Here is a 22,920-nt window from a genome sequence, read left to right on the forward strand (position 1 = left end):
TGAGAAGAGAAAATAACTCATTTTAAAAAAGTGCTTAGGAGAAATCCTTCATAAATTGTGTGTGAAAGCAAGACAGGCGTCCCAGTACTTCTTCCATCATGTCCTCAGAGGTCATAATGTAAAATCTGCAGAAAGAAAGAATGGATAAAGTTAAAAATTGCAAATTATCCTTATTACTTATATATATCTCTCTTATATATTTGCATCTATATATCTTACTACTGTTTTGTTTGTTTTTTTACTAGAAAGCATGCCTTTTGCGTAGTGATGCGTACTGTATTCAGTATAATAATGCTCCATCTATGATGTATTATACCTGATGTGGTGGCTACCCTCTTTTTGTCCATAGTCACAACCAGGATTGACGAGCACACCTGCCTCCTCCAGTAGTCTAATACAGTAGAATACATCTGGTTGCATTCCCATTTCCTGAAAGCAAAAACATTTAACAGGTGTAATATCTTGTATGACTGATGCACCAGATATTTAATGATGCCATTGCTCTGGTTTTGCAGTTTATCCTAGGTTCTATGAGATAGTATTGTAACCTTGGCCTTCTGAATGGCTTTAGGTGGAAGATGCAGTCTGGGAAATGCAAATGCTCCTTTCAGTGGCTGACAGCAGAAACCCGGCAGATTGTTTACTACCTCAAGGACTCTCTTTACATTATGAACCATTGTGGTCCTGATGTGTTGTGTCTCCTGTAGAAGTTATGGACCAGAACAAAAAAGAAATTAAACTGGGTCAGAGTAATGCCAATTGCTTAAGAAAAGCAGGCTATCGGACATCTTGAGAATTGTGTTCTCACCACACTATAAAGTGGGTATGAGGTTTCTCCTGGTTGTGGAGGTTTCATCATCAGATCCAGGGCAAACTGGCCCAACACAGGTGCACCGGCATCTGTCGAGAACAGTTTGTAGATGTATGGCATAACAGCGGGGTCCAGATTTACCAGCTCCACGTATCCACCACGCAGACCACACCTTGTAGGAAAGAGAAGGGTCCAGTTAGTAGCTGTTCTGAAGCTTTGGTCAAATCACACAATCTTCCACAGCCGTTTGCCTAGTTGTCATGGAAATTGTAGATGTTACAATTTCTTTTTTAATTCAGAGCACTTAAAGGACTTCTTGTCTCATTGATCTTGTCGTGAGAAGACTTTTGCTAAGTACTGTTTCCAATGTCAAGAATTAACTTTCTATGTTAAGATTGTTTTATTTAAATTACAACTGAGCCTTTTTTGCATTTCTGCAACTTTTGTATGAACCACCTAGCAGAACTTTAGATACTCGGGACGGAAAACTTACTCTCCCATGAAGCCTTTTGATGCTGAGTGAAAGGACGCCAGCTCCACTGTGTCTGAAAGAGGAGGACCCATCTCCGCCAGAACCCTTTTGTAAGAGACAAACTCATTGTTTTCCCCATGAACACAGTCCTGATAGACCTGTGAAGGAGAACACATAGATATGCAAGTGTTTATTTACACATATTTTTTATCTCTGGATAAAGGACAATGTTTTAAGACATTCACCTCATCAGCCAGAAGAAAGAGCCTCTTCTCTGAAACAAACTGGAGCACCTCTTGAATTGTTTTCCTGCTTTGAACATAACCTACAGGCAACATGGCATGGAAACAATGTATTACCATGTAATACTATATTTTTTTTGAAACACAAAAATATACTTTTGATGTCCATTCTGGTGAGGTTTTACCACCTGCAGGGTTTCCAGGGTTGACGACATAGAGAGCTACAGGGTTGCAGACTCCCTTTGCAGATTCCAGTGCTCGATGCAGCTCCTCTGCCTGCAGCGCCCAGCCCTGCTCCTCACTGAGGTTGTAGGGAACAATAACTGCTCCTCGGCCCGTTATGGACGCAAGGGAAGTGGGGTGGCAGGGCATGGGAGTCAGCACACCGGCTCTGTGTGAAGCCTCACTGTTCACCAAGACGTTGAGAATGTTCTAATAAGCACAGGAAAAGATTGGGTTTACTTTTAAGAAGATGATTTACAGAAGGAAGAGACACAGTATATAATATTGTCTATTACCCCGAGGGCCCACATTGAGCCGGGGCTGATGAATATGTTTTCAGGGTAAGATGGAGTCCCGCCATCTCGTCTCGTTATGAATTCAGAGACTCTGTGGACTATTTCTGATATACCCCTTGTTGAAGTATAAGAACCTGAAGGAAGAACACACGAAAGGTGAGATAACACTGTAGAGCAGTGTGATGATTTTGTTTGTTTTTTTCATCTTTACGCTGTTTTATTTTCTGTTGCATATATTTAATAAGGTATTATCATTACTGTGTGGAAATTACAAATTCTTTATGCATACAGTATTACTCTACAGCAATGTTTCCCAAACTTAGGGTCGGGACCCAAAATGGGTCGCAGACCCGTTTTTATTGGGTCGCCAATTGGCAGAGAATAGACTAAATGCTCAGCATGACCTCAGAAGGGCACTTTCAAAAACCGAACCTGGACCAGATCAGCTGGTTGATATCTTGAACCAGCCACATACATCTCATTAAATTCAAGTCAGCATTATTTTAAAAAATGTTGGTTTTGGTACTGAGGGATGATGGGAGGGGATAAGAAAATGAGTTGAGAAATGGGTTAGAGACACAGAAAGGAGAATAGAGACCTTTTCTGTTTTTGTTTACATTTATAATGGAATAAATATACTTCATATAAATTTAAATTCATGGTTTTGTTCCGTAAATTTGGGTCCCGGGGAGACACCAAATTTCTCTTTTGGGTCTTGAGCTGAAAAAGTTTGGGAACCACTGCTCTACAGTAATATATGCCAATACATTTGTATGTATATTGTATTTATTGTCTTGTACTTATATGCATACACTGTAAGAGATGCACAAAGTTGCAATTCAATTGTTCAACAAACAATCCAAAACCCCAACATTTAATTTACAATGAATGACAAAGCGACAAATTATCACATTTAATCAACTGGAACAATGAAATGTTTGGCCTTGTAATTTATTAACTCCGTGAATATGCAATCCAAAAAGCAACACACTCTCTCTCTCTCTCTCTCTCTCTCTCTCTCTCTCTCATTCTCTCACTCACTCACTCACTCACTCACTCACTCACTCAGACCTTCACCTAAAATGATCCAGAAATCTTGCGGACAAATATCTTAACACTTGGCCAAAGAATACAAATAAAATACAATCTGCTGAGGAAAAAAATAAGAAATTCATTATGTAATTTGAGTGGGCTGAATCTTTAACATTTTCATTGTAATAATACCACATAGACTGCCCTTACCTACACTACCACCAGCACATTCCTTAAGTAGACTCTGAGCCCTCTGTCTGACATCCACTGGCAGTCTGTTGCTGTTCAAAAGCTGAGGGTAAAGACATGCTGCAAGAACCTGCAAAATATGAAAACAAAAAATAATAAATATATTTTTTTGTCAAAAGGTGATTCATTACAGTAACTGGTGTTTCAATAGGATACAACTTGAAGATGAGTAGACTTCATAGGTCAGGTTACCTGTCGGACATATGACAGAGGCTTCACACCTGCCTTGTGTGGGTCGCCCCAGGAGACATCTAACACTTCTTTGTAAGGCTTTCTCACTCTCTGTGGACGGGTGAATTTCAAAGCACAAACAGGTTGGAAAATTTACTTTAGAATCAATATTGCAAATCAATAATTTATTTTTTTAGTTTTTTTACTTACCTGTCTGAGCTCTTCCTTGATCTGGCTTGCTCGTCTGGCCAGGACTAAATACTCTAACTTCTTCATTTCTTTATATTTGGAATCATCTCCTGCAGGACATTTGTTTCTATAATTCCTCTTCACTTCTATCAGACCAGTGGCTCTGCTGAGTAGATCTGTGTTGAGCTTGCCAACATGCTGCAAGTTTAATTATTGCGTGTAGATTTCTAGTTAAAGATAAACATGGGAGATATGTGGTAATTTGTTTCTTATTAACAAACCGTGCAGTTTTCTTTACTCTCACAAAAAGTCTAGAAATCAGTTACAGCCATTACTTGCACAAAGCAAACAACGCGCATCACTCCTGTTCTAAAGTCCCTGCACTGTTAGTCTTATGCCATTTCAACCTTTCCTTAAGAGATTTACTTTACAAAATGTCTTTTATTGAAAAAGAGACTTTTGGCCGTACAGCTGTAGAACATTTCATTTATTTCTTTAATCCTTCTTTTTAGATCTTGTTTGTCTTTTTTGTGCTTCAGTGTGTGGGACAGCAGAAAAACTGCTTTTAACTGAGTCAGGCGGGTACTGTTTTTCATAACGTATTCCAACTTACTATGTCTAACTTATTTTCGAAACTTTATTTTTCTTGCTGATAATATTAAACAAACATACGTAAAACAAATTTCCAGTTAGTACTATTTGTAGATGACAGTACGAAGTCATAGTAATAGATTGTTAGGGCATTAATGTATTATTTTATTATTATTAATAATAATAGTCAGTTTTCTAATAATGCTTCTATATTTTACTAAATGTAATGTTGCCCCTACATCTGCAGAATTGTATTTGTTAGTTTTATATTTTTTGAGCTCACTGTAAGAGACAGCAGTAAACATTTTAATCAGATCTTTTTTTCTGTTGCTCTACTGTTAAAAACAAAACATACATATAAGTTTATATATTATTTTTATTTAATTTTTTTCAGCGTGTAGGTACCATAGAGTAGACCATATGAAGCATGTTGTGTTGTATTATATTGTGGCCGAAATTTTCACGGCCAAGTTTCTCTACGGACATAAATAAAAGACGTCCCCCTCTACTTCCTGTTTTGTTTTTTCTTTCACTCGTCTGCTGGGGTTGGGTAGATATGGAAGAGTTTGCGGGTCGAAGAGCCAACCGCAGCCTGCCCGTGAAGAAACACGCACTCTTCAGACACCGGTGGACTTTATAAACTCAACAGAAGCAGCGGACATTAACACCTGCCGCGGGGCTTCGGACACCCCCCCCCCTTCGCGACATGGCACTGAGCTCGGGCGGCTGGGCTCCTCCAGCCCCGGTCCCTGCCTCGTCCCAGCAGGCTGCATGCGGCGGGCCTGCGCTGACGGCTTGCTGCACTACTGTTTTAATGTCAGTCCGGGTTTCGGTGTGCCATTCAGGGATCCGGCCCCTGTGCCTCCCTGGAGCTGGCAGCGAGGCTCTGCGCCTCCAGCTCAGCATGGACCCGAGCCGGGCCGGAGAGTTCCGACTGGCGCTGCGAGACACAAGCGGAAACCGCAGTGTGGTGAGATTTCATACGCCTGTGTTTAGAGTGTGTGCTGCCGTTACCCGCTTAGATGTGATTGTGATAAACAACCTTACAGAATCGCATTTATTTTTCATACCTGTATAGGCCCGTACACGCCATTTTATGGAGCACTACAGTACAGCTCCTTACAGTTCAGATTTAGGGATACACACACACACACCCCCAGATTTCATTAAATACATGTGGATATAAAGTCATACAGCTGCAACACCACCCAAGACCGTCTTCGAAGTGTTCTACTGTACGATGTAGAAGTTGTTTCTTAGTTACAGTACTCTAGTTAAAAGGGTATTTTAGTTTCACTTTCATTTTCAGTTTTCCCAAAGTCACTACACATGTATTAGAATCATAACATCATCAGGGAAAATGTTCAACTATGCCCAGTGGTAAACAGCTGCAGTAAGAGACTCCTGGTTTTAAGACAAGGCAAGACAGGTGGGAATTTCTACTAGTTTCAGACTTTCATTTGTCATGTAGCATGATGAGCTCATAATACATGTACTATGTACAATATACAATAGGTGTCACTCTGTCTTGTTGAATGTCTCTATTCATCCCTTCAAATGTCTTGATAATTCAAGCATAGGACTGAGGAAGGTTGAGCAAAGTCTGTCTATGTAGATCTGAGCCTGATGAGCGGAGTTTGAAGAGGACCATATTAGGTATGGTCTTCGGTTCAAAGGATACATCTTTTTGATGTAGCTGATATTTTTAGCCATTGGTAGAGATCAGAGACTAGCAATGTTTTCTCTCCATGTCGCATTCATCCAACGGTTTTGTTTTCTGGTATGTTATGAGCATTACAGTCTCGGAGAGACTGGTTAAAGCTTCTTAAATGTGATGTTTTGCTGCTTTTCCTTGTCATATCTGATTGTAACTTTAATATTGTCGCTGGGGTTTTGGACTTTTGGTTGAATAAAACAAAGCGCATCATCTTGGATTTAGGGAATTTATAGTGGGCGTCTTTAATTATTTTCTGACATTTTATTGATAAAACGTTTTAATTGAGCATGGTCTGGCGTACCGGATCTACTGTACAATGCTAAAATAAAGCCTCAGGCATCTTCCTCCCATTCTGCTATCTATTGTACAAGAGCATCATCGCTCCATCTGGAGCTTAGCACCCCCAAAACGGGATTACTGTCCGTGGCAGTCCCAACTCCAGACACACCTGCTTGATCCTGTATGAAGTGAAGTTGACCATTCTTTGGACTCTGCCTGTCTCACCAATCATTCAAACTTTTCTCTCAAATCTGTCCTTTGTTTGGTCAAGTTCACTATGTTCACTATGGCTCGGTTTGGGCTTTTCATCTTGGTGGACTCTCAACTCAGATGGATTCCCCCCTGGCAATTCAGATGCTTTTTGATTTGCATACTTTTACTTTGTAAATGTAAATGGACTGTTCTTATGTAGCGCTTTTCTAGTCTCAACGACTACTCAAAGCATAGTACATCATAGTACAGGAACCATTCACACGCATTCATACACTGTGGCCGAGGCTGGCGTACAAGGTGCCACCTGGTCATCAAATAAACACACACACACACACATTTACACTCCAATGGTGCAGCAATGGGAGCAACTCGGGGTTCAGAGTCTTGCCCAAGGACTCTTCGACGTGGGAAAGCAGGCAACCGCTCTACCACTGAGCCACAGCCGCCCCTTTGATCCCAGCATCTTTTAGCTTGTCTGACTGAACTGGCAGACTGTTCGTATACAGTCATATCAGAGTATAAAACACTCCCTGGCAGGTGGGAAATCCTCATTGCTGCTTTTGTCTACCCATGACAGACTTCAATGCCCTAATGATGCCCCAGTGAATGTTAGAGGGCAACTTATGTGTAATCTCATCTGCTTTCCTTATCTCATACTGATACTGTTGCAATGTGTATTGCAATTTGCACCAACATTTTGTATTTTTGTTTTTCAATGTTCATGACAAATGTAATGGTGGGTACAAATAGTTAAGCAATGTGGATTAGCAAATGCCCCAGACTGCCTTAATGCTGAAAGGCTAAAAACAATAATTTTATTAATCGATTTGTCCATGAACAGTAAAGAAATCTGCACCTATTATAACAAATACAAAGTTTGTACCACTTTTAAATGTAAAAATACCAAATATTTGCTAGTTCCAAGATCTGCACCAAAATTATTGAATAACTTTTGGATTTTGGACTGTTGGTCTCAGAAATCAATTTAAAATGAAAATGTCACAATTACATTGTAATGGGAATTCTTCATAGACAAATTATAATCAATTAATTCTGAAAATAATTGGAAGGTGAATCAATAATGAACATAATTGTTGAATTAATTGTTGATTTAATTAATACATTAATTGTTGTAGCCTACCTACTGCAGAATGACTAGCCATTTGATGTTGGGCTGCTGATATGAGGAAAATATGCGCTAACGTTATAAATTAATAAGTGTACTCAGTTCTGCCTTTCTGTTGCTTTCAGTATTGGACTAAAATACAACAAATGTCTTGTTGAATTAAAGACAAATAAAAGGAAATCATTTTGAACCTTGTTTTATTGAACAAATTTAACATTGAATTGAACATAAAAGGCACAACTAAAAAAAAAAAAGAATGACGGCTACGTTTTAATTTTCTTTTAACTAACAAAAAACGGGTAGTGTCTTTTCGCAATGTGCATATTGCGCCAGTTGATATTGCAAAGACGATATATATTGGGCAGCCCTATTTGAGATGAACTTGTTATTTGCCCCCCCCCCCCCCCAGTTTATTGCAGAGTTTGACCTGCGCTCGGTGCAGTACGAGGTGAAGTCCCCTCGCTGCCATGAGATGCGTCTCGCCGCTCCGCCTCACGACTGCATCCGCTTCAACTTCCGCTGCGACCGCGAGGCCGAGGAGTGGGCCACCGTGGTGATGTCATCGCTCAGAGAGGCGCATCGAGGTCCGTTGGACTACTTTTTCTTTATTCCCCAACCTGTTCTTTCTATGACCTACTGTGTTTTCTTTTGGACGGATGTTGAATATTGAATTTTTAATTTGAATCATTAATATCACAATCAAACATAAACATGACCATTATTCCAAAAGAAAACCACATAGGATTTGGATTATATCTTGTTGTGATGGGGGCGGAAGGAGGACCCAAACGCAGTGTAGCAGGTAGGAAGGCAAAAAGGGTTTATTGGGGGAAAACACAGCAGCAACAGATACCAAAAAACGTCAAAACACAGGGAGCCAAAAAAAAAACCAAAAACCGAAGCACAAGGGCTGGAAACTCACAGGGGAAGGTAAACAGGCAAAAATATCACGGGGAAGTCTTACTGGAGCTGGAACAGAGGAGAGGTGACGACACGCTGGAGAACAAAAGGATCTAACAAGAGGCAAAGGAAACACTGGGGTTAAATACATGAGGTAATGAGGTAATAGGGAACAGATGAGACAACAGGTGAATCACATTAGGGCGGGGCTGGACAATCAGACAAACAAAGTAAAGCTAGACTAGACAAGACAGGACAAGACAGGAAGTTGACTACCAAAATAAAGCAGAAAGCATAACAAACACACACAGGGAAACATAAGACAGAATCTATGACATCAGACTAGGGAGAAAACCGGGACAAAAACACCGGGAAGGCCAAATGGGAAAATAACCCCAAACAAAAACCCCAACCCACAACAATATCTGCTACTAAACAGCATAAGACTGAGAATGATGCCGACTCAATCGCTGTAGAGAAAAACACCAACTTATCTCATAAGTGTTTTAACTCATTTTAAATGACTATGAAATATGGGAAGGAATGGAGGAAAAGCTAAAAAGCATAATATGAGCACTTTAAAGGGTTTTGCTGACAACATATACGTTGGACCATTATCAGCCAAGTGCAGTTCAAATAAACATTGATTTCATATAGGTGTGTGTTGGAAACCGTATCATCGAAGCACTTTTGTAACCGTTCCTTTTTTCTCTCTCTGACAGTTGCAAACGTTAACACATGTGAATCAGATGGCAGACACGAGGACACGGTAGCAGCGATGGAGCAGTGGAGCGCCGCATCGCTGCCGCTCACTGGTGGGTGTCTTCCGTTTTTTTCTTTGTGTGTTTTTTCTTTGTGTGTTTTTTCTTTCTCCGTTTCAGAGCGGGCTCTTAAAAACGTCCCTTTTTTTTATATTTAGAGGAGCTGTGCTTGGAACTCGCCAGGGCGATTGAAGCAGGCGATACCCATGCGGCTTCACAGCACGCGTCCGCTCTGGCTCGGCAAAAAGCAGTGCTGACGATTCAGCTGTCTGAGAAGAACTACGCAGAGGGAGAGATCAGGTGGGGATTGAACAGTTCCCGGCTGAGAAGTTGATGCTTCGGGGTTCTGTGTTTTTGCAACTTATGGTGTCGTATATATCTGTTTCAGTTTATCTGTGGTAGTGGAGGATGTCTCGTCATCCTGTTGTGTCACAGTGAAAGTCTTTCCTTACATGACCGTGGCTGCACTCAAGCAACAGGTTTGAAAATCGTCAGTTAACCCCAAAAAATGCAATCGTTGCAGTAGGTTTTCATTCACTAACTGCCACCGCTCTCGTTCTTCAGGTGTTTCTCGAGTATGGTTTCCATCCTCGCGTGCAGCGCTGGGTGATTGGCCAGTGCTTGTGCACCGAGCCGAGGTCGCTGGCCTCCTACGGGGTGCAGAAGAACGGTGATACGGCGTACCTCTACCTGATCTCCGCCCGACAAGCCCGCATCACCCGTCAGCTGTTCCAGCAGGACCTGGAGAGCGCCCTCCTTGCGCCACCGCTCCCACCGGGCAACGGCCCAACCTCCCAAGACTGGAGGGGTTACAGCACCCTGCCCTCAAGGCTGCCCCACAGCAGCCAGGGTGAGTTTAACAAACGTACCTTTTCTGTCACAGTTTAGGTAGTCTCGCATAGCCAGACCTGTCTGTGCCAGCGCTGGCGTATGGTCTGACTCCACCTCTTATCTATTCTGGAGGAGGGGAAGTGATTCTCTGGGCTGTTTGTATTTCTATAAACCAATCACAACTGTTCTGGGTGGTGCTTAACAGGGACAGACCGATTATTGGCTCTGGATGATTATCCGGCCGTTTTTTGGCACTTTGCAGATAATCTGTGTCACTGTTTTATTTGCCTGGTAACCAATAAAATTCATTGTTAAAAAGTGCACTACTTTGGTGGGGGGTGGGGGGAAAGAGTGTCACAGAATGCATAAAAAATGCAGTTTACAATGTCCTGTAGCACAGTGGACAACTGCTAGGTCCTAGCTGGTAAAACTAAACAGCCTGACTAGGGTCTCAACTAATGATGATGATTATTATTATTATTATTATTATTATTATTATTATTATTATGACAAATGTATTGTCAGAAAAAGCTCACAGACAGTTTTGACTTACGTTAGCTGTTTATGTTTAATTACTAATGGTAACTAGCATTTTAGTAAGCAGTAATTAGCCTGTGCCTGTAATCTCCTTACATATACCTACGCTCTCCATCTCTGCAAGATTCAGAATGATTGAGATTTGTCTTGGTACAGCTACCAGAAGACTTACAACTTTCAGACAGGTTCCTCACGTCCTCTACGTCGTCAAGCTCAGTTGGAGATTACGCAGTAACGCTAGGCACTCACTGGAAAAGTGTTTCTAGTAGACATCACTGGTCTCCGTCCAGAGCATTCTGTTGTTACCACAGAGATTTTTGTAGTGTTTGAAACTATAAAACTAAATTTCCTTCAGTCCTACCTTCCTACATTGTTCGTCAGATGCTAATGTAAACAGTCCCTTTAATCTTGTAGTCATTGTTGATTTCAAATGTGCTCAAGTGCAGATGAAACACCAAAAACAAATGTCACTATCCAAATATTTTCTGACTCAGTGTAAATACTACATTCAAACTAGAGAAAGTACAGCTCTGTAAAGTGTGTGTCCGTGTGTGTGTCCGTGTGTGTGTCCGTGTGTGTGTCCGTGTGTGTGTCCGTGTCTACGCCAGGGAGCACAGGTGGAGGAGGCGGTAGACCAGCTGATATCAAAGATGTTCTGGAGATCGAGAATCTGCAGCTGAACGATCATACCAGCAAAGCCAGTAAAACACAGGTATGTTAGCAGTTGATATATTGTTGGAAAAGCAGTAGACACAATAGGAGTGTATATATAAAAAATAGTTTGGTTATAGTGGAAGTTTAACTTTTTACTCCGATAAAATCATGGGTTCCTTTTGTATGACATCTTGTACATTTCTATTGAGAACCAAAGTCACACCTTTCTACTTCCGGTCCATGGGACCTATCTTTAGCAGAAATATGAACGGTAATGAACTGGGAGAGGCACTTTTTTTTATTTTATTTTTTATCTCATTTTGAATTGAGCCATGGATTACAAATATGATGTTCGACAATTTAAAAGATACTTTTTCAACTAAAAGTCTCAGTTAGCCTCATGTGACCACAGCTCCAGCGAGACGTCATCCATGCCACATTTAAGTGTGTAGTTTTTCTAGTTACGTATTTTCACAGTCTCCTACTTCAGCATTTCTTGACTTTGAAATTATCTTTTAAGCTGATGAACATCATATGTGTAATTCATAGCTCAATTCAAACTGGATCAAAAAATAATTTCTCATATTTTTTTAAGATTAGTTTTTTGGGGGGTTTCCCTTTTATTAAAGTGACAGTGGATAGACATGAAAGGGGGAGAGAGATAGGGGTCGACATGCAGCAAAGGGCCACAGGTCGGACTTGATCCCGGGCTGCTGCAGCCTACGTGGGACGAAGCTAGAGGCTGCCCTTAGGGGCTGCCCCTATTGTTCCCATTTTTCCCAGTTAAGGTCCCATGGCGGTCCACTGGAAGGGCAGGGACCTCTCGATGGTATGCTATAACAAATGAAGCAAAACTAGGCTAATTCATGAAGAATAGACATAGATGAAGAAAATGCTTCTGTGAGCTTGTCTGACTTTGTGTCAATGTTTAAATTGGTATGAATAGCCAAATTAGTCCTTGTTAACTCTGTTTCAACTCACCGGCTCTCAGCAGACAGAGTGGGCTTGTCCCTCATGCACTTTCATCAACAAGCCTTCCCGTCCAGGCTGTGAAATCTGCGCTACAGCCCGACCTGACGCACACATCCAGCAGGTACTGCATCATATCTAGCGTTCAATACCTTCTTTTTTTGTTGTACTAGTCTTTGTAACATTTTCCCTCAGTGGCAGTCACCTCTTTTTATGTCTTATATTCTCTCCCAAAGGAGAAAGGAAGGAGAGAGGATCGAGGAGAGTTTGGTTTAAGCAGCAGCTGACTGCCCATCGTTGCTGTCAGGTCGCCATGTCTCACTCACACACACACACACACAGACACGAAGGGATGATAAACGAAAAAATACTCATATCAAGACTGTCAAATGCGCTGAGAGTCGTCTGACAGGTGGAGCGATTGAAGCACTGTAGCATGACAGAGCTGCGCCGGCCTAGGCTCAGACGATGAACTGCAGACAGCGCCAGATTTGGCCGGTTATGTGGACATGACCGTGACATATTTTCTGAATTTGGCCAGCTCTCTTTATTTATTTTACAGGGTGTGTGTGTGTGATGCAAACACAGACGGCTTAATATTTATTTTAGGTGAGAGTTGATGGAAATTCTTTGCATTTGTCGCAGCTGTAATTGAAAGAATGTCATACTTTCAGTTTCTGCCAACTGTGAAGTGAGAGAAAAGGTGACTCCTTGTGCAATACCCTGTTCTGTTTGTTCATTTGCCAAAATAGAAAGAAAAAAAGCCATGGGTGAGAAGGTGTTTCACGTTTACAGGGTTGTCAAGTGCTTTTATTTTTTTATAACATTGTATTCAGTGTATTATTTTTTAACAAAATTCATTGAGTTATTGATGTACATTTTAGCAGTTGATCAAATTTTACTCAATTCCCTGTGAGCTGTGCCAGCAATGGAACGATGTTTTCAGTACATAATGTAAAATCTTGCATTAGCGGAATAAACATAACGGAATTAAACAAATCCTGTCTATCGATAATACTTTTGAGATAACTGATGTATGTAGTAGTTGATGGATAAATTGTGTGTAGTGCACAGTTGAAAGGATTTAACTAATGAAATTAATTTTCCTCATCAGGAGTACTATTCAATCTGGGATACACTTAATAGTGTCTGTGGCTCTGAAGGGAACTTTAGAAGTCTAACAAAAAAATAACCATGTCATCAACAGGGTTATGTTTTAGATCATTTCAAATTTTTTTGTGAAAATTCTTTGTGTCAAACTTGGTACATGGTGTTTGAAAGAACGCCATTTTGGCCGCGTTCAAGTCCTATTGATGTTATTGTAAGTCCGTGACTACCAGTTTCTGGCTTGTAAATAGCGTTCCTGTCGACATCCCAGTCCTAATTACGTTAAGGAAACAGATTTTTCCAAAGGTTGTAGTTCATTGTAATGAAACCCAAATTAAATGGCGTTATATTGTCAGTGTTTAAATCCTAACACGACCAACTCTAATCCATCAGTCTTGATCTCGTGAACGCTTGCAAGTCAAACATTGAAGGCTTTCCCAGGCTTTATGACTTCTCATGTCATTAAGTACAGTAATAGGCTTGAAACATGAAACTTTTAGAGTATTTTAATTTGCCATTAATAAATATGAAAAATGTTTCAAAGAAAGTCATCAAAACAAATATAAAAATGAGACGCAGTGATGGCTTGTTCAACAGATGCAGATGTACAGATATCTTAAAGGAGGCAGACGACCACCCAAACAGGTATGTTTCATTCCAACAGCTGTTTCCTGTTTTGTCGGTTAGCCGTTACCATCCTGCCTGACAAAGAAATGCTAAAACAATGCAGTTTGTTTTTATGTACCCCAAATAAATTTACAAAAAATCCATAACATTATTTTACCATAAGCAACCCAACCATGACCAATTACAGCTACTTGTGAAACGATCGTGAAATGTTCAGTAAAAAACAGTCCATTTGGCTTAGTACAAGAAAAGCCTGTTTTTTTTTCTTTTCTCCTCTGTTTTAAGAATGAAATATTAACAAATTTCCACAAAAAAGTGGGGCGGAGGGTTACTGCAATTGGTCCAAGTCAATTACAGATATTCCTCTTCTGTTCAAACTCTGCAGTGGATTTTACTGTCCTTCATATTTGCCCTAGTGAAGACAAGCCTGAGAACACCTCAGGTTGTTTTCCTCCCAATAAAATCCTTCAGTAGTCCTGTATGACTTGGCATTTATTTCCAGAAGAGGATGTTCCAGAAAAGCAGCCAGCAAGGATAGACCAGCAGGGCTATGAGCGGGTAAACCAGAGAGCCGTACAGGGAGTGGTCCAGGATGCCCTGCGAGATGACCGAGAGGAAGAGCATCCAACCGTCGATGAAGCTGACCGGCATTTCCTGCAGCTCTTGGAAGAAGAAGACAGAAAAGAGGAGCGTGCAGGCTGGGCTGAGGATGACCAGGACAAAGGCTGATAGAATCCTAAGGAGAGAAGAAGAGAAAAGTAAGGTTTAACTTCTATTTGACTAACGCATGGCAGTACAGAGCTAAGACCAAAGACACTGTGCTGGTGTTTTACTTTGGTACGTGGGGTGTGACAAAGGCAGCCACGGGCACCAGGGTGAGAGCCAGGATGAAGCCCAGCGAGAAGTTGATGAGGGCGGTGCAACCCAGCAGCACAGCCAGGTACAGCACAGCCACCAGCTTCAGCACTTTCCAGCCCTGCTCGTCCCCTCACCTGACAGGAGCCTTCGAGAAACGGCATGAAAACAGCTTTAGCATCATTCTCAACTGGCTCCGTTCTTTTTTTGTTCTCGGCTCGTGCATTCGTATTTCATTCAAGAGTTTGGGTGATATAATCTTGGTAATTGAGAACTTTTGTACATTACACTCTGCTACTGTAGCTACCTGTGTGTGTTATGAGGCAAAGCCAGGCCTGCTGTGTAAATAGCAATAGCTGTCAGGACCACAGCCTCGGTCTCAGACACCGGGAAGTGTTCCACAGCAATCTCCTGAAAACCGATCGGCAGCGTGTACAGAGCTACTCCAGTCAGATGGCTGATCACCAGAGGAGTCAGCACTGACAGCACTCCTGGACTGGATATCTGAGAGGAAGCAGATTTGAAAAAAGTGCTGATTTAATAGACTCAAAATAAGTAATTTACATTTCTGACCAGTTTGTCGTATTGTGTGTCTAACCGGCTCCGTGTCAGCGACTCCATCTTCTGTTCTTGGTGGTGGAGTCGCAAGTTGAACCCACAGGTCTAAGGCCTGTATCACAGTCAAGGACAAATCTGACAATCAAGTCCATATCAATAACAATATATATTCAATAACCTGTTCTACCCTGCAATCAGGGTAGGTAGGTCTACATGCATGCTGTGTGTGATTAATTTGCTTATTCTCTGGCATATTTTAAATTTCAATTCAATTTCAATTTTATTTATAGTATCAATTCATAACAAGAGTTATCTCAAGACACTTTACAGATAAAGTAGGTCTAGACCACACTCCAAAATTTACAAGGACCCAACAGTTCTAGTAGTTTCCTCCAGAGCAAGCAACAGTGCGACAGTGACGAGGAAAAACTTCCTTTTAGGCAGAAACCTCGGACAGACCCTGGCTCTTGGTAGGCGGCGTCTGACGGGCCGGTTGGGGTTAGTGGAAATAACAAAAATAGAAAAAATAGTAGTTTGTAGCAGTACTTTGTAGTAGTTCATGGCATAGCAGGGCACTGTAAATGATTGTGAAAGGATACACGAAGCAGCAGGATGACGGCGAGGAGGCCGAAGGCTGGCATGTAGTAACCAATGGAGACAAAGTGAGAGAGGGACGGCATGAGGTAGAAGAAGTATGACTGGTGTAGGCGCTCTAGGAGGTTATTCAGCTTACGATACATTCCTTCCAGAAGCCTAGAGGATGTTCAGTAAGACACAATAAAAAACAGCAGTTAGGGGCATGCTTAAAAGATCTACAAAAAAGGGCACAAACAAACTAAAATACAAACACTTGTTCTGACCTGCCAATGGTGGTGGTGTCAGTCTTGTACTGACGGAAACTGTTGATGCCCTTGATGGTGGCAGCTTCAATGTGGTATCGCAGGAAAAGGCCATGATCCCCCCAGGGCCGCCCACTGGCCTGCTTCATCACCATCAGCATCATGGTCTGGACTGAGTGGCTGTAGCCAGACACACTGTCCCAGTCATTCCTCTGCAGCTATAAAAAAAAAAAAAAAAAGTATATATATTGTTACCTTGTGTTATCTAACCTTTCTGTTCACCAAACACAGAAAATGTGTTGGGTTTGTACCGCATCTCATCACACGCCTTACCTTGCCCTGGATGGTGCAAAGGACTCCGATCTTCTGACAGAAGGCATAGAAGAGGTTGGCTAAATCCAGGTTGGGGAGCTGGCCATTGAGGCCTTCCAGTACCAGGTCCAAACTGGTGATGACATCGCTGCTGAGCTCCAGGGACAGAGCTGCCTGTATCGAACCACCGCGACCTTGAAGTGGAGACCAGTGCATACCTAGATGCACCATTACAGAAGACATGTCAACTGAAAACTGCAGTCATGTATGGAGATGATTCAATACTTCCACAGTAGCGCAGAGATCGAAAAGTGGCGGATGGTCAGCCACTGGAACACAGGCATATGCCGATCCCCTGGCGGCACACGCCGTTCACTACAGCGGCATTTGCCTGATGTCATTTGCCAATGTGACAGTGGCATAAACCAATCCCCTGGCGGCACTGGCCGGTCGTGTTCCACCGGCGGCTGGTGGCCATTGGGCAACGGTCAGTAACAAACAAATAATTTCATACATCCTTGCAAATGTACCCAAAGAAACGGAGCTAACATGAGCTAACAATTACCCAATTTGCTATACTTGCATGACATGACCTCTACTAAAAGTCGTGAAAGTTTGTCTTTGCCAGCTTTTGCAATCCTGAGTTGGGGGGGCACAGTGCTTTTTTTTGGCATGGGTTCATATGGAGCCTGCTGAAATGTGACGGCACCCCCCCCGAGTCTGACAGACACAGACGTCCCCGTTTGGGTCTCTGATCTCTGATTGAGAGAAATTAACTGAAGCCACTACTGACCAGCCGGGCTTCCCATCTTTATTTTTACAGACAGAGCGGACACATAGTGATGCACGGATCTGCTCCAGAGCTCCGTGTGTTTGAGCCTGAACCACACAGATTGTTAATGTCACATCACGGGAAAAACGGGAACTTAAACTTTGTGTTGCCTAACAACTAGGTTGATGACATTCAGGGCTACAATAAAAACATTCGAGGCTGAAGCCCTCCACAAATAACCTGGCTACTCCGATGGTAATATTGGTACTACACTATACTATAGCTACTTAGACAGGCGTCCGCACAACACCAACAGTAATGTTAAAGGCATAAAATAATCCCTTGGCGGCACATGCTGCTCACTACACCGACCGGCCATGGTGGCTGATGACCTATGCCACTGGTTCGTTAAACATCCATGGAATAAACTATTACGGTACCGAATTAAGCCAACAATAGCCATGTTAGCTCTGATACTTTGGGTACATCTGCAAGAATATATGAAATGGCACATGCCACCAGGGGATCGGCATATGCCTACGTACCACAGTGGCTGACCATCAGACACTTTTTTATCTCACTGTCACTCTACTTCCAAGGGTATTTGTTGATGTGTTTTATAACTGTGTAATTACCTGTGGTGTTGGTGTGGTGGTAGCCCTCCAGCCAGGCCTGCATACCAATCAGATCATGCTCATTCACAAGGAAAATGATGTCCTTGGCCCAGTACACCTGATCTATTGAAAAACACAGCAGTCATTAACACAAGAAATGAATGGCATGCAAAAGGTGGAGAGAGATGTGGGTTCTGTACTCACTCCTGAAGTACTGTGCCAAGCCAAGTAGCAGCCCCACTGCCTGGTTGTTGTTATCGCCTGGGGTGCAGGGGGCACTCAGGACCAGGGCTTCGGTCCGTGGAGCTCTCGGGGCCCGGAGGATCCCATACACATTTGTGCCTTTTACCAGCTGAAGGTAAGAGTAACATAAACAGGAGCAATGGAGTATGGATAGAAATATTAGTATTTCAGTTCCCAATGTGAGCAAAAAATGTGTGCTTAATTCTTCAATGACAAACTTACATATCTCTCTTTGTTTTCATCAGGGAAGGGCAGCGTGCGAGAGAACGTCTGGGCAAACACCTCCAGCCCTCGAGCCTGCATGGTCTTCACCAGCCAGTCCACTGGCATCCCACTACAGAGAAACAACTGGTATCATTAGACTGGTGGAATAAGGGTAAATATTAATGCGTTTCTATAGAGGCTTATGTCAACAAACATGCTACGAATCATATCAAACTATGACGACTCACACGTGAAGATTAATTGTGTGTAAATAGTGTGACAGCTCAGAGTTGTCTAAAGCAACAACATAATCAATGCTGGCTGTTTTTAATAACTCACCATTTGGCACAAATCAGTGCAGACCCTTCATGCTTTTGAAAAACAGTCTTAATGTCCAAATCTGTTTCACTCCATGTCGGATCATCTTACCCTGCTTTCTTCTTATGAGCTGAAAACTCTCTGCCCGTGGCCAGCGCCCTCTCCCCTGCTGGGAAGCGCTCCTCCACCATGGTAGACCCCATGGCATTCTCTGACATGTATGTCCGCAGAGTGAAAGGCTCAAATGCTAACCCCATGAACCAGGCCACACCCGCCATGTAGCAGACCACACTAAGATGGATGGAATTAAAAGACAGAAATCATTAAAGTTATAAGCACATGTGCACATTGGCATTTGCGATATAATTTAGGCACATTAATGTTTCAGTGACTAAAAACTAACCAGATTGGGGCATTGAGGCGGGTTAGCAGGCTGATCAAAGCCCGTCTCCTGTTTGGGTCAGACAGCAGTCCCATGTTGTCCGTTGTGACGTAAAGCCTGGATACACTGGAACCTGAAGGCAACACACGCACGGTAATACTGACGTTTCGTGATGAAAGTTTAATTATTAAGTAGGCAGACAATTACAAAACTAGCTATGTTTTTTGTTCCTGTATCTGACGGTCCAATATGTAAATGCAAGTAATTATGTGTTCGACCAGAGAAATCGTTTTTCTGCCTCCCACTGTCGTTGGATATATTGACAGCTATGGTTAGCTTATTGCTAGCTAGCTGGTCGGCTTCGCGCGATGATAAACATTTATACGTTTCCTCTGCAAATGTGATTATTAACAGTTACGTCGTTATTGTTTTAAATATTTCCCATAATATGAATAAAGACATACCCGTTTCCAGTGTCACATCCACCTGCAGAGGTGGGGCTTGATCAACGGCTGCTAAATGCTTTCAATTTCCTTGTTCCTGCGGTAACATTACGCGACGGACTGACTTCCGGTCCCATATATACAAATAATTTTTAGTAAGATTATATATTTCCTTTCCACAGCCATTAAAAATATCCATAAACCATTTGGTTTTTAAGTGTATTAAATGCTAAATTCATACAGTATATATATTTTATATAAACATTTAGTTTACATTTCCAAATTTAATTCTAAAAGTTATGGATATACCCACTTTATTAGTTTCCAAACAATGCTGATGTACACAAACATTTAACAGCCTCTAGAAACAATAACTCTATATTTTTTGTTGACAAAAAACATATTTTGGAGGGTTTTTTTTACCATTATGTTTGCATTAAGGTTAAGGACTGTACCTTTTAATACGTCAAATGCAATCTCACAAATGAACAACCAACACACAAATGATGCAGAGTTGACATATTTATATCTTCACCACACATATACTGAACAAAAGTGTAATTGCCATGAATACTTGAAAAAACATTCACTCCAAGATTCTCCCATCCTTTCTCTCCATTCCAGTCTGCAACCTAAACCAGTCTAGAGGTTCGCCCCTCCTCCCTGCATCATTCTCCAGAGAGCACAGAAACTTCTTGGAGATGTTGTCGCACCACTTCATCCAGCACCTTGCTCACCCCTTTACAAGCTGTCATGGCGGCTTCGATCAGAGTCTCTAAGTGATCCTGATGTAGCCTGGCGTCCATCTGCAGCAGAGCGATCTGTCCGCCCCGGGGCAGCAGTGCTAAGGCCAGAGAGCTCACTCCTCCACTTTCCTCCGCATAGCAAAGGTCAGCGAGGGGCGTCTCATCCACAAACCCGACCGTGCAGGCACACACGTAGTCTCGCATGGGGATGCCGGCGTCAATCACCGCCAGAGTGGCAGCATTTACGCACACGCTGTAGTTACCTCCATCTGACTGCAGAATCTGTTTGAAAATAATAATAATTATAATTATTCTAACTATTTGTATTGTTCCCAAGATGGGGATCCCAACACTCTAAATCCCCAGCACCTTCATTGTTAACAAATACCTTGACATAGATGTCTATTTGAGAGCGTGGGTAGAGCTGGGTCATCACAGCAGCTTCAAACGTCTGCTTGAGGTGGAGGCTCATCTCAGTTGACTTGCGGTCTCCGTGTGGCCTCCTCTTCCTCTCAGCTGTGCTGAACGTGGCCATGCTGTACTGACAGTTGATAACAGCTCGATCATGACGAATTCGGCTGCGTGCACCTCGGATCTAGGGGTGACAAACAAATCTCTGTTTTAATTTAGTTTGCAGCAGTGTTGAACGAAAATCCTTTATATTGAGGGGTTTCTATTGTGTTGCCCATCCTATTTACAACATGGGGGGGGGGGGGGGTATTAGAATCACATTTCACTATATTGCAGTCTATGTATCAAAAATATTTTTATCAATTTTCTGATACTGATTTGAACCAACCATGTAATAGTAATGTACATTACTATCGGGGATGTAGTGGAGGCTAAACGCACGTAAACGCCGTTTATGCACCTCTCAAAATTCGAAAATGGCGTTTACCCATCTCCAAAGTGCGTTTATCTACCCCTGAATAGACTATCTTCCCAAAGCCATTCTAAAATAAACATATGTCGTTTTAGTCTATCATATTGCGTTGCATTACTGTCAGTGTTGACCAATCTGTTGCGGTGTTTGGTGTATAGAGCCCCCAAAGTATTAGGATTGGGCAATGGTTGGGTGCCTTGAAGTCGACGTTGGGGGCTAAAAACATCAAGCAGGAAGCAGCAGACTAAGTCAAAGAATCGTCAGTCACGCTATCCAACATTAGGCCACATGTCTCATGTAGTTAATGATGAATGGGTTTTAAAAACGGATATCCGTCATTTTTTTAAGCGCCGCCAAGACATCAGCCCTCCGGCAGATTCATGCCACTGACTCAAAAAGCCACGGCATTGATTAGGTTAGCCTAGCTACCTCTTTCAGACATGAAGTTGCAGGTCACCTAGCTACCTTTTCCCATTAGTGAAATTCGGGATATATTGTCTGATATATAACTGGATGTTATTTCATACGTTCTCTGGCCACTGAAAGTTAGAGACAAGAAGCTCCCTTTGCTAGTCAGCTAGCTAGCTAGTTATTGTTGTGGCTCTAGCGGTTTGCGGTTTCGCGGGTACGGTAAACGTTTCTATGGTAACAGCGAGTTGGACCAATCAGAAACGTTGAAGTTACGCTTAGGATTGTGGGTAATGTAGGTTTTCTAAGTGAAATAGTGGATAATTGTTTTTCTTATAATTGTTACAAGGTTGATGTCACGGACTTCTAGCTTCATTAGGAGCAGAAAGTGGGTCAGTCTACCTTAGATGGTTTATACATTATGGCTGATAATCTAAATTCTTATGGAGAAAATCAATGGTGTTTTTACTATATTACAGAATTTAGAGTTTATATACCCACCTCTTTTTTACCACTACACCTCTGATTACTATATTAGGCTGTTAGACAAATAAGCAGACTAATTTGGGCTATGACAAGTAATGATCAGCATTTTGGGAAGTATTGTTCATGTTCAAAACATACAAGACGGTGCAAGACATGACCAATGACGATAACCTGCCGTTGCTTTGAATGGCATTTCATTTGGACACATGCAAATAAAAAATGCTTACACATTTACCGCATATTTGCCATAGACTGTTTATATATTGTCTATGCTATTTACCCACTTCGGGCTAATGAATACTTTACGATACGATACCGTTAACCGGCCCACCCATCCACCCCTCTGCTAAGTTACCTACTTCATGCGGACCGTAAACCACAGCCAGAGCTTTCGTGTTTCCCTGCTCTAAATACGCAGAGCCGTCCGCCTGAGCGAACACACCCATTCGGGCCTGAACCTTCCGCAGCTCGGTGGCTTTTCTTCCATCCAAACGGTATCCCTGGTCAGACAGCAGCTCCAGGCCCGCCATGTTTCCGCAAACTTCGAATGAACCGAACGAACGGCAACGTACCGACCCACGTGTCTACCGCTCTACTACATTACCCATACACCCACTCACTTGTAGTACTACGGCAAACCAAATAGTCAAAAAATACCAACTTTGGATTATGAATTACAAATAAGGAGTCAGTTTGGCCAAGTATAGTCATATATTCATTCAGTTCAAAGCATGTTTATAAGACGTAGCTTATTCCTCTACATTTAACTCTCTTTTTATTGCCTCTTTTACTTTTCTTAATGCTAATTATTCCCCTTTTATTTATTAACCGTTTTACTTTTAACTGTCACACCTTTGACAC

General features: G+C 42.1%; 4 protein-coding genes across 7 annotated transcripts; 1 reads left to right on the forward strand and 3 right to left on the reverse strand.

Moving 5' to 3' along the window:
- Positions 1–20: 20 nt before the first annotated feature.
- On the reverse strand, positions 21–4,055 carry LOC116699137 (alanine aminotransferase 2). Its single transcript, XM_032531550.1, has 11 exons — positions 3,706–4,055; positions 3,517–3,606; positions 3,286–3,394; positions 2,044–2,177; positions 1,714–1,957; positions 1,529–1,608; positions 1,305–1,441; positions 809–983; positions 549–701; positions 317–429; positions 21–125 (listed from the first exon to the last, which is right to left on the reverse strand). The coding sequence occupies exons 1-11, from the start codon at positions 3,769–3,771 to the stop codon at positions 35–37; spliced, it is 1,392 nt and encodes a 463-aa protein (XP_032387441.1). The 5' UTR covers positions 3,772–4,055; the 3' UTR covers positions 21–34.
- Positions 4,056–4,761: 706 nt separating this feature from the next.
- Positions 4,762–14,196, forward strand: sharpin (SHANK-associated RH domain interacting protein). 4 transcript variants are annotated; one of them, XM_032530711.1, is made up of 9 exons: positions 4,762–5,245; positions 8,020–8,194; positions 9,233–9,325; positions 9,430–9,571; positions 9,660–9,750; positions 9,836–10,121; positions 11,248–11,351; positions 12,285–12,386; positions 13,967–14,196. In XM_032530711.1, exons 1-9 carry the CDS (start codon positions 4,982–4,984, stop codon positions 14,054–14,056), a joined length of 1,347 nt encoding a protein of 448 aa, XP_032386602.1. In that variant the 5' UTR covers positions 4,762–4,981; the 3' UTR covers positions 14,057–14,196. The 4 variants fall into 4 exon arrangements, with proteins under 4 accessions (XP_032386602.1, XP_032386603.1, XP_032386605.1 ...); XM_032530712.1 differs by having other exon boundaries at positions 12,288–12,386; XM_032530714.1 differs by lacking the exon at positions 13,967–14,196 and adding an exon at positions 12,499–13,261 and having other exon boundaries at positions 4,763–5,245; positions 12,288–12,386.
- A 171-nt stretch (positions 14,197–14,367) lies between these two features.
- gpaa1 (glycosylphosphatidylinositol anchor attachment 1) lies at positions 14,368–19,663 on the reverse strand. The gene is given in 14 exon segments (XM_032530710.1): positions 14,368–14,732; positions 14,830–14,980; positions 14,983–14,999; positions 15,159–15,355; positions 15,450–15,521; positions 16,009–16,162; positions 16,270–16,466; positions 16,582–16,778; positions 17,968–18,069; positions 18,151–18,298; positions 18,412–18,523; positions 18,823–19,002; positions 19,115–19,226; positions 19,558–19,663. Coding segments are annotated over 13 exon segments (1,845 nt in total). The 5' UTR covers positions 19,189–19,226; positions 19,558–19,663; the 3' UTR covers positions 14,368–14,488.
- Positions 19,664–20,043: 380 nt separating this feature from the next.
- Positions 20,044–22,684, reverse strand: exosc4 (exosome component 4). Its single transcript, XM_032530721.1, has 3 exons — positions 22,419–22,684; positions 20,671–20,877; positions 20,044–20,564 (listed from the first exon to the last, which is right to left on the reverse strand). The coding sequence occupies exons 1-3, from the start codon at positions 22,587–22,589 to the stop codon at positions 20,205–20,207; spliced, it is 738 nt and encodes a 245-aa protein (XP_032386612.1). The 5' UTR covers positions 22,590–22,684; the 3' UTR covers positions 20,044–20,204.
- Between the last annotated feature and the right edge of the window lie 236 nt (positions 22,685–22,920).

The sequence above is a fragment of the Etheostoma spectabile genome, chromosome 12 (genome assembly GCF_008692095.1).
Source record: "Etheostoma spectabile isolate EspeVRDwgs_2016 chromosome 12, UIUC_Espe_1.0, whole genome shotgun sequence".
Classification (NCBI taxonomy): Eukaryota; Metazoa; Chordata; class Actinopteri; order Perciformes; family Percidae; genus Etheostoma; species Etheostoma spectabile.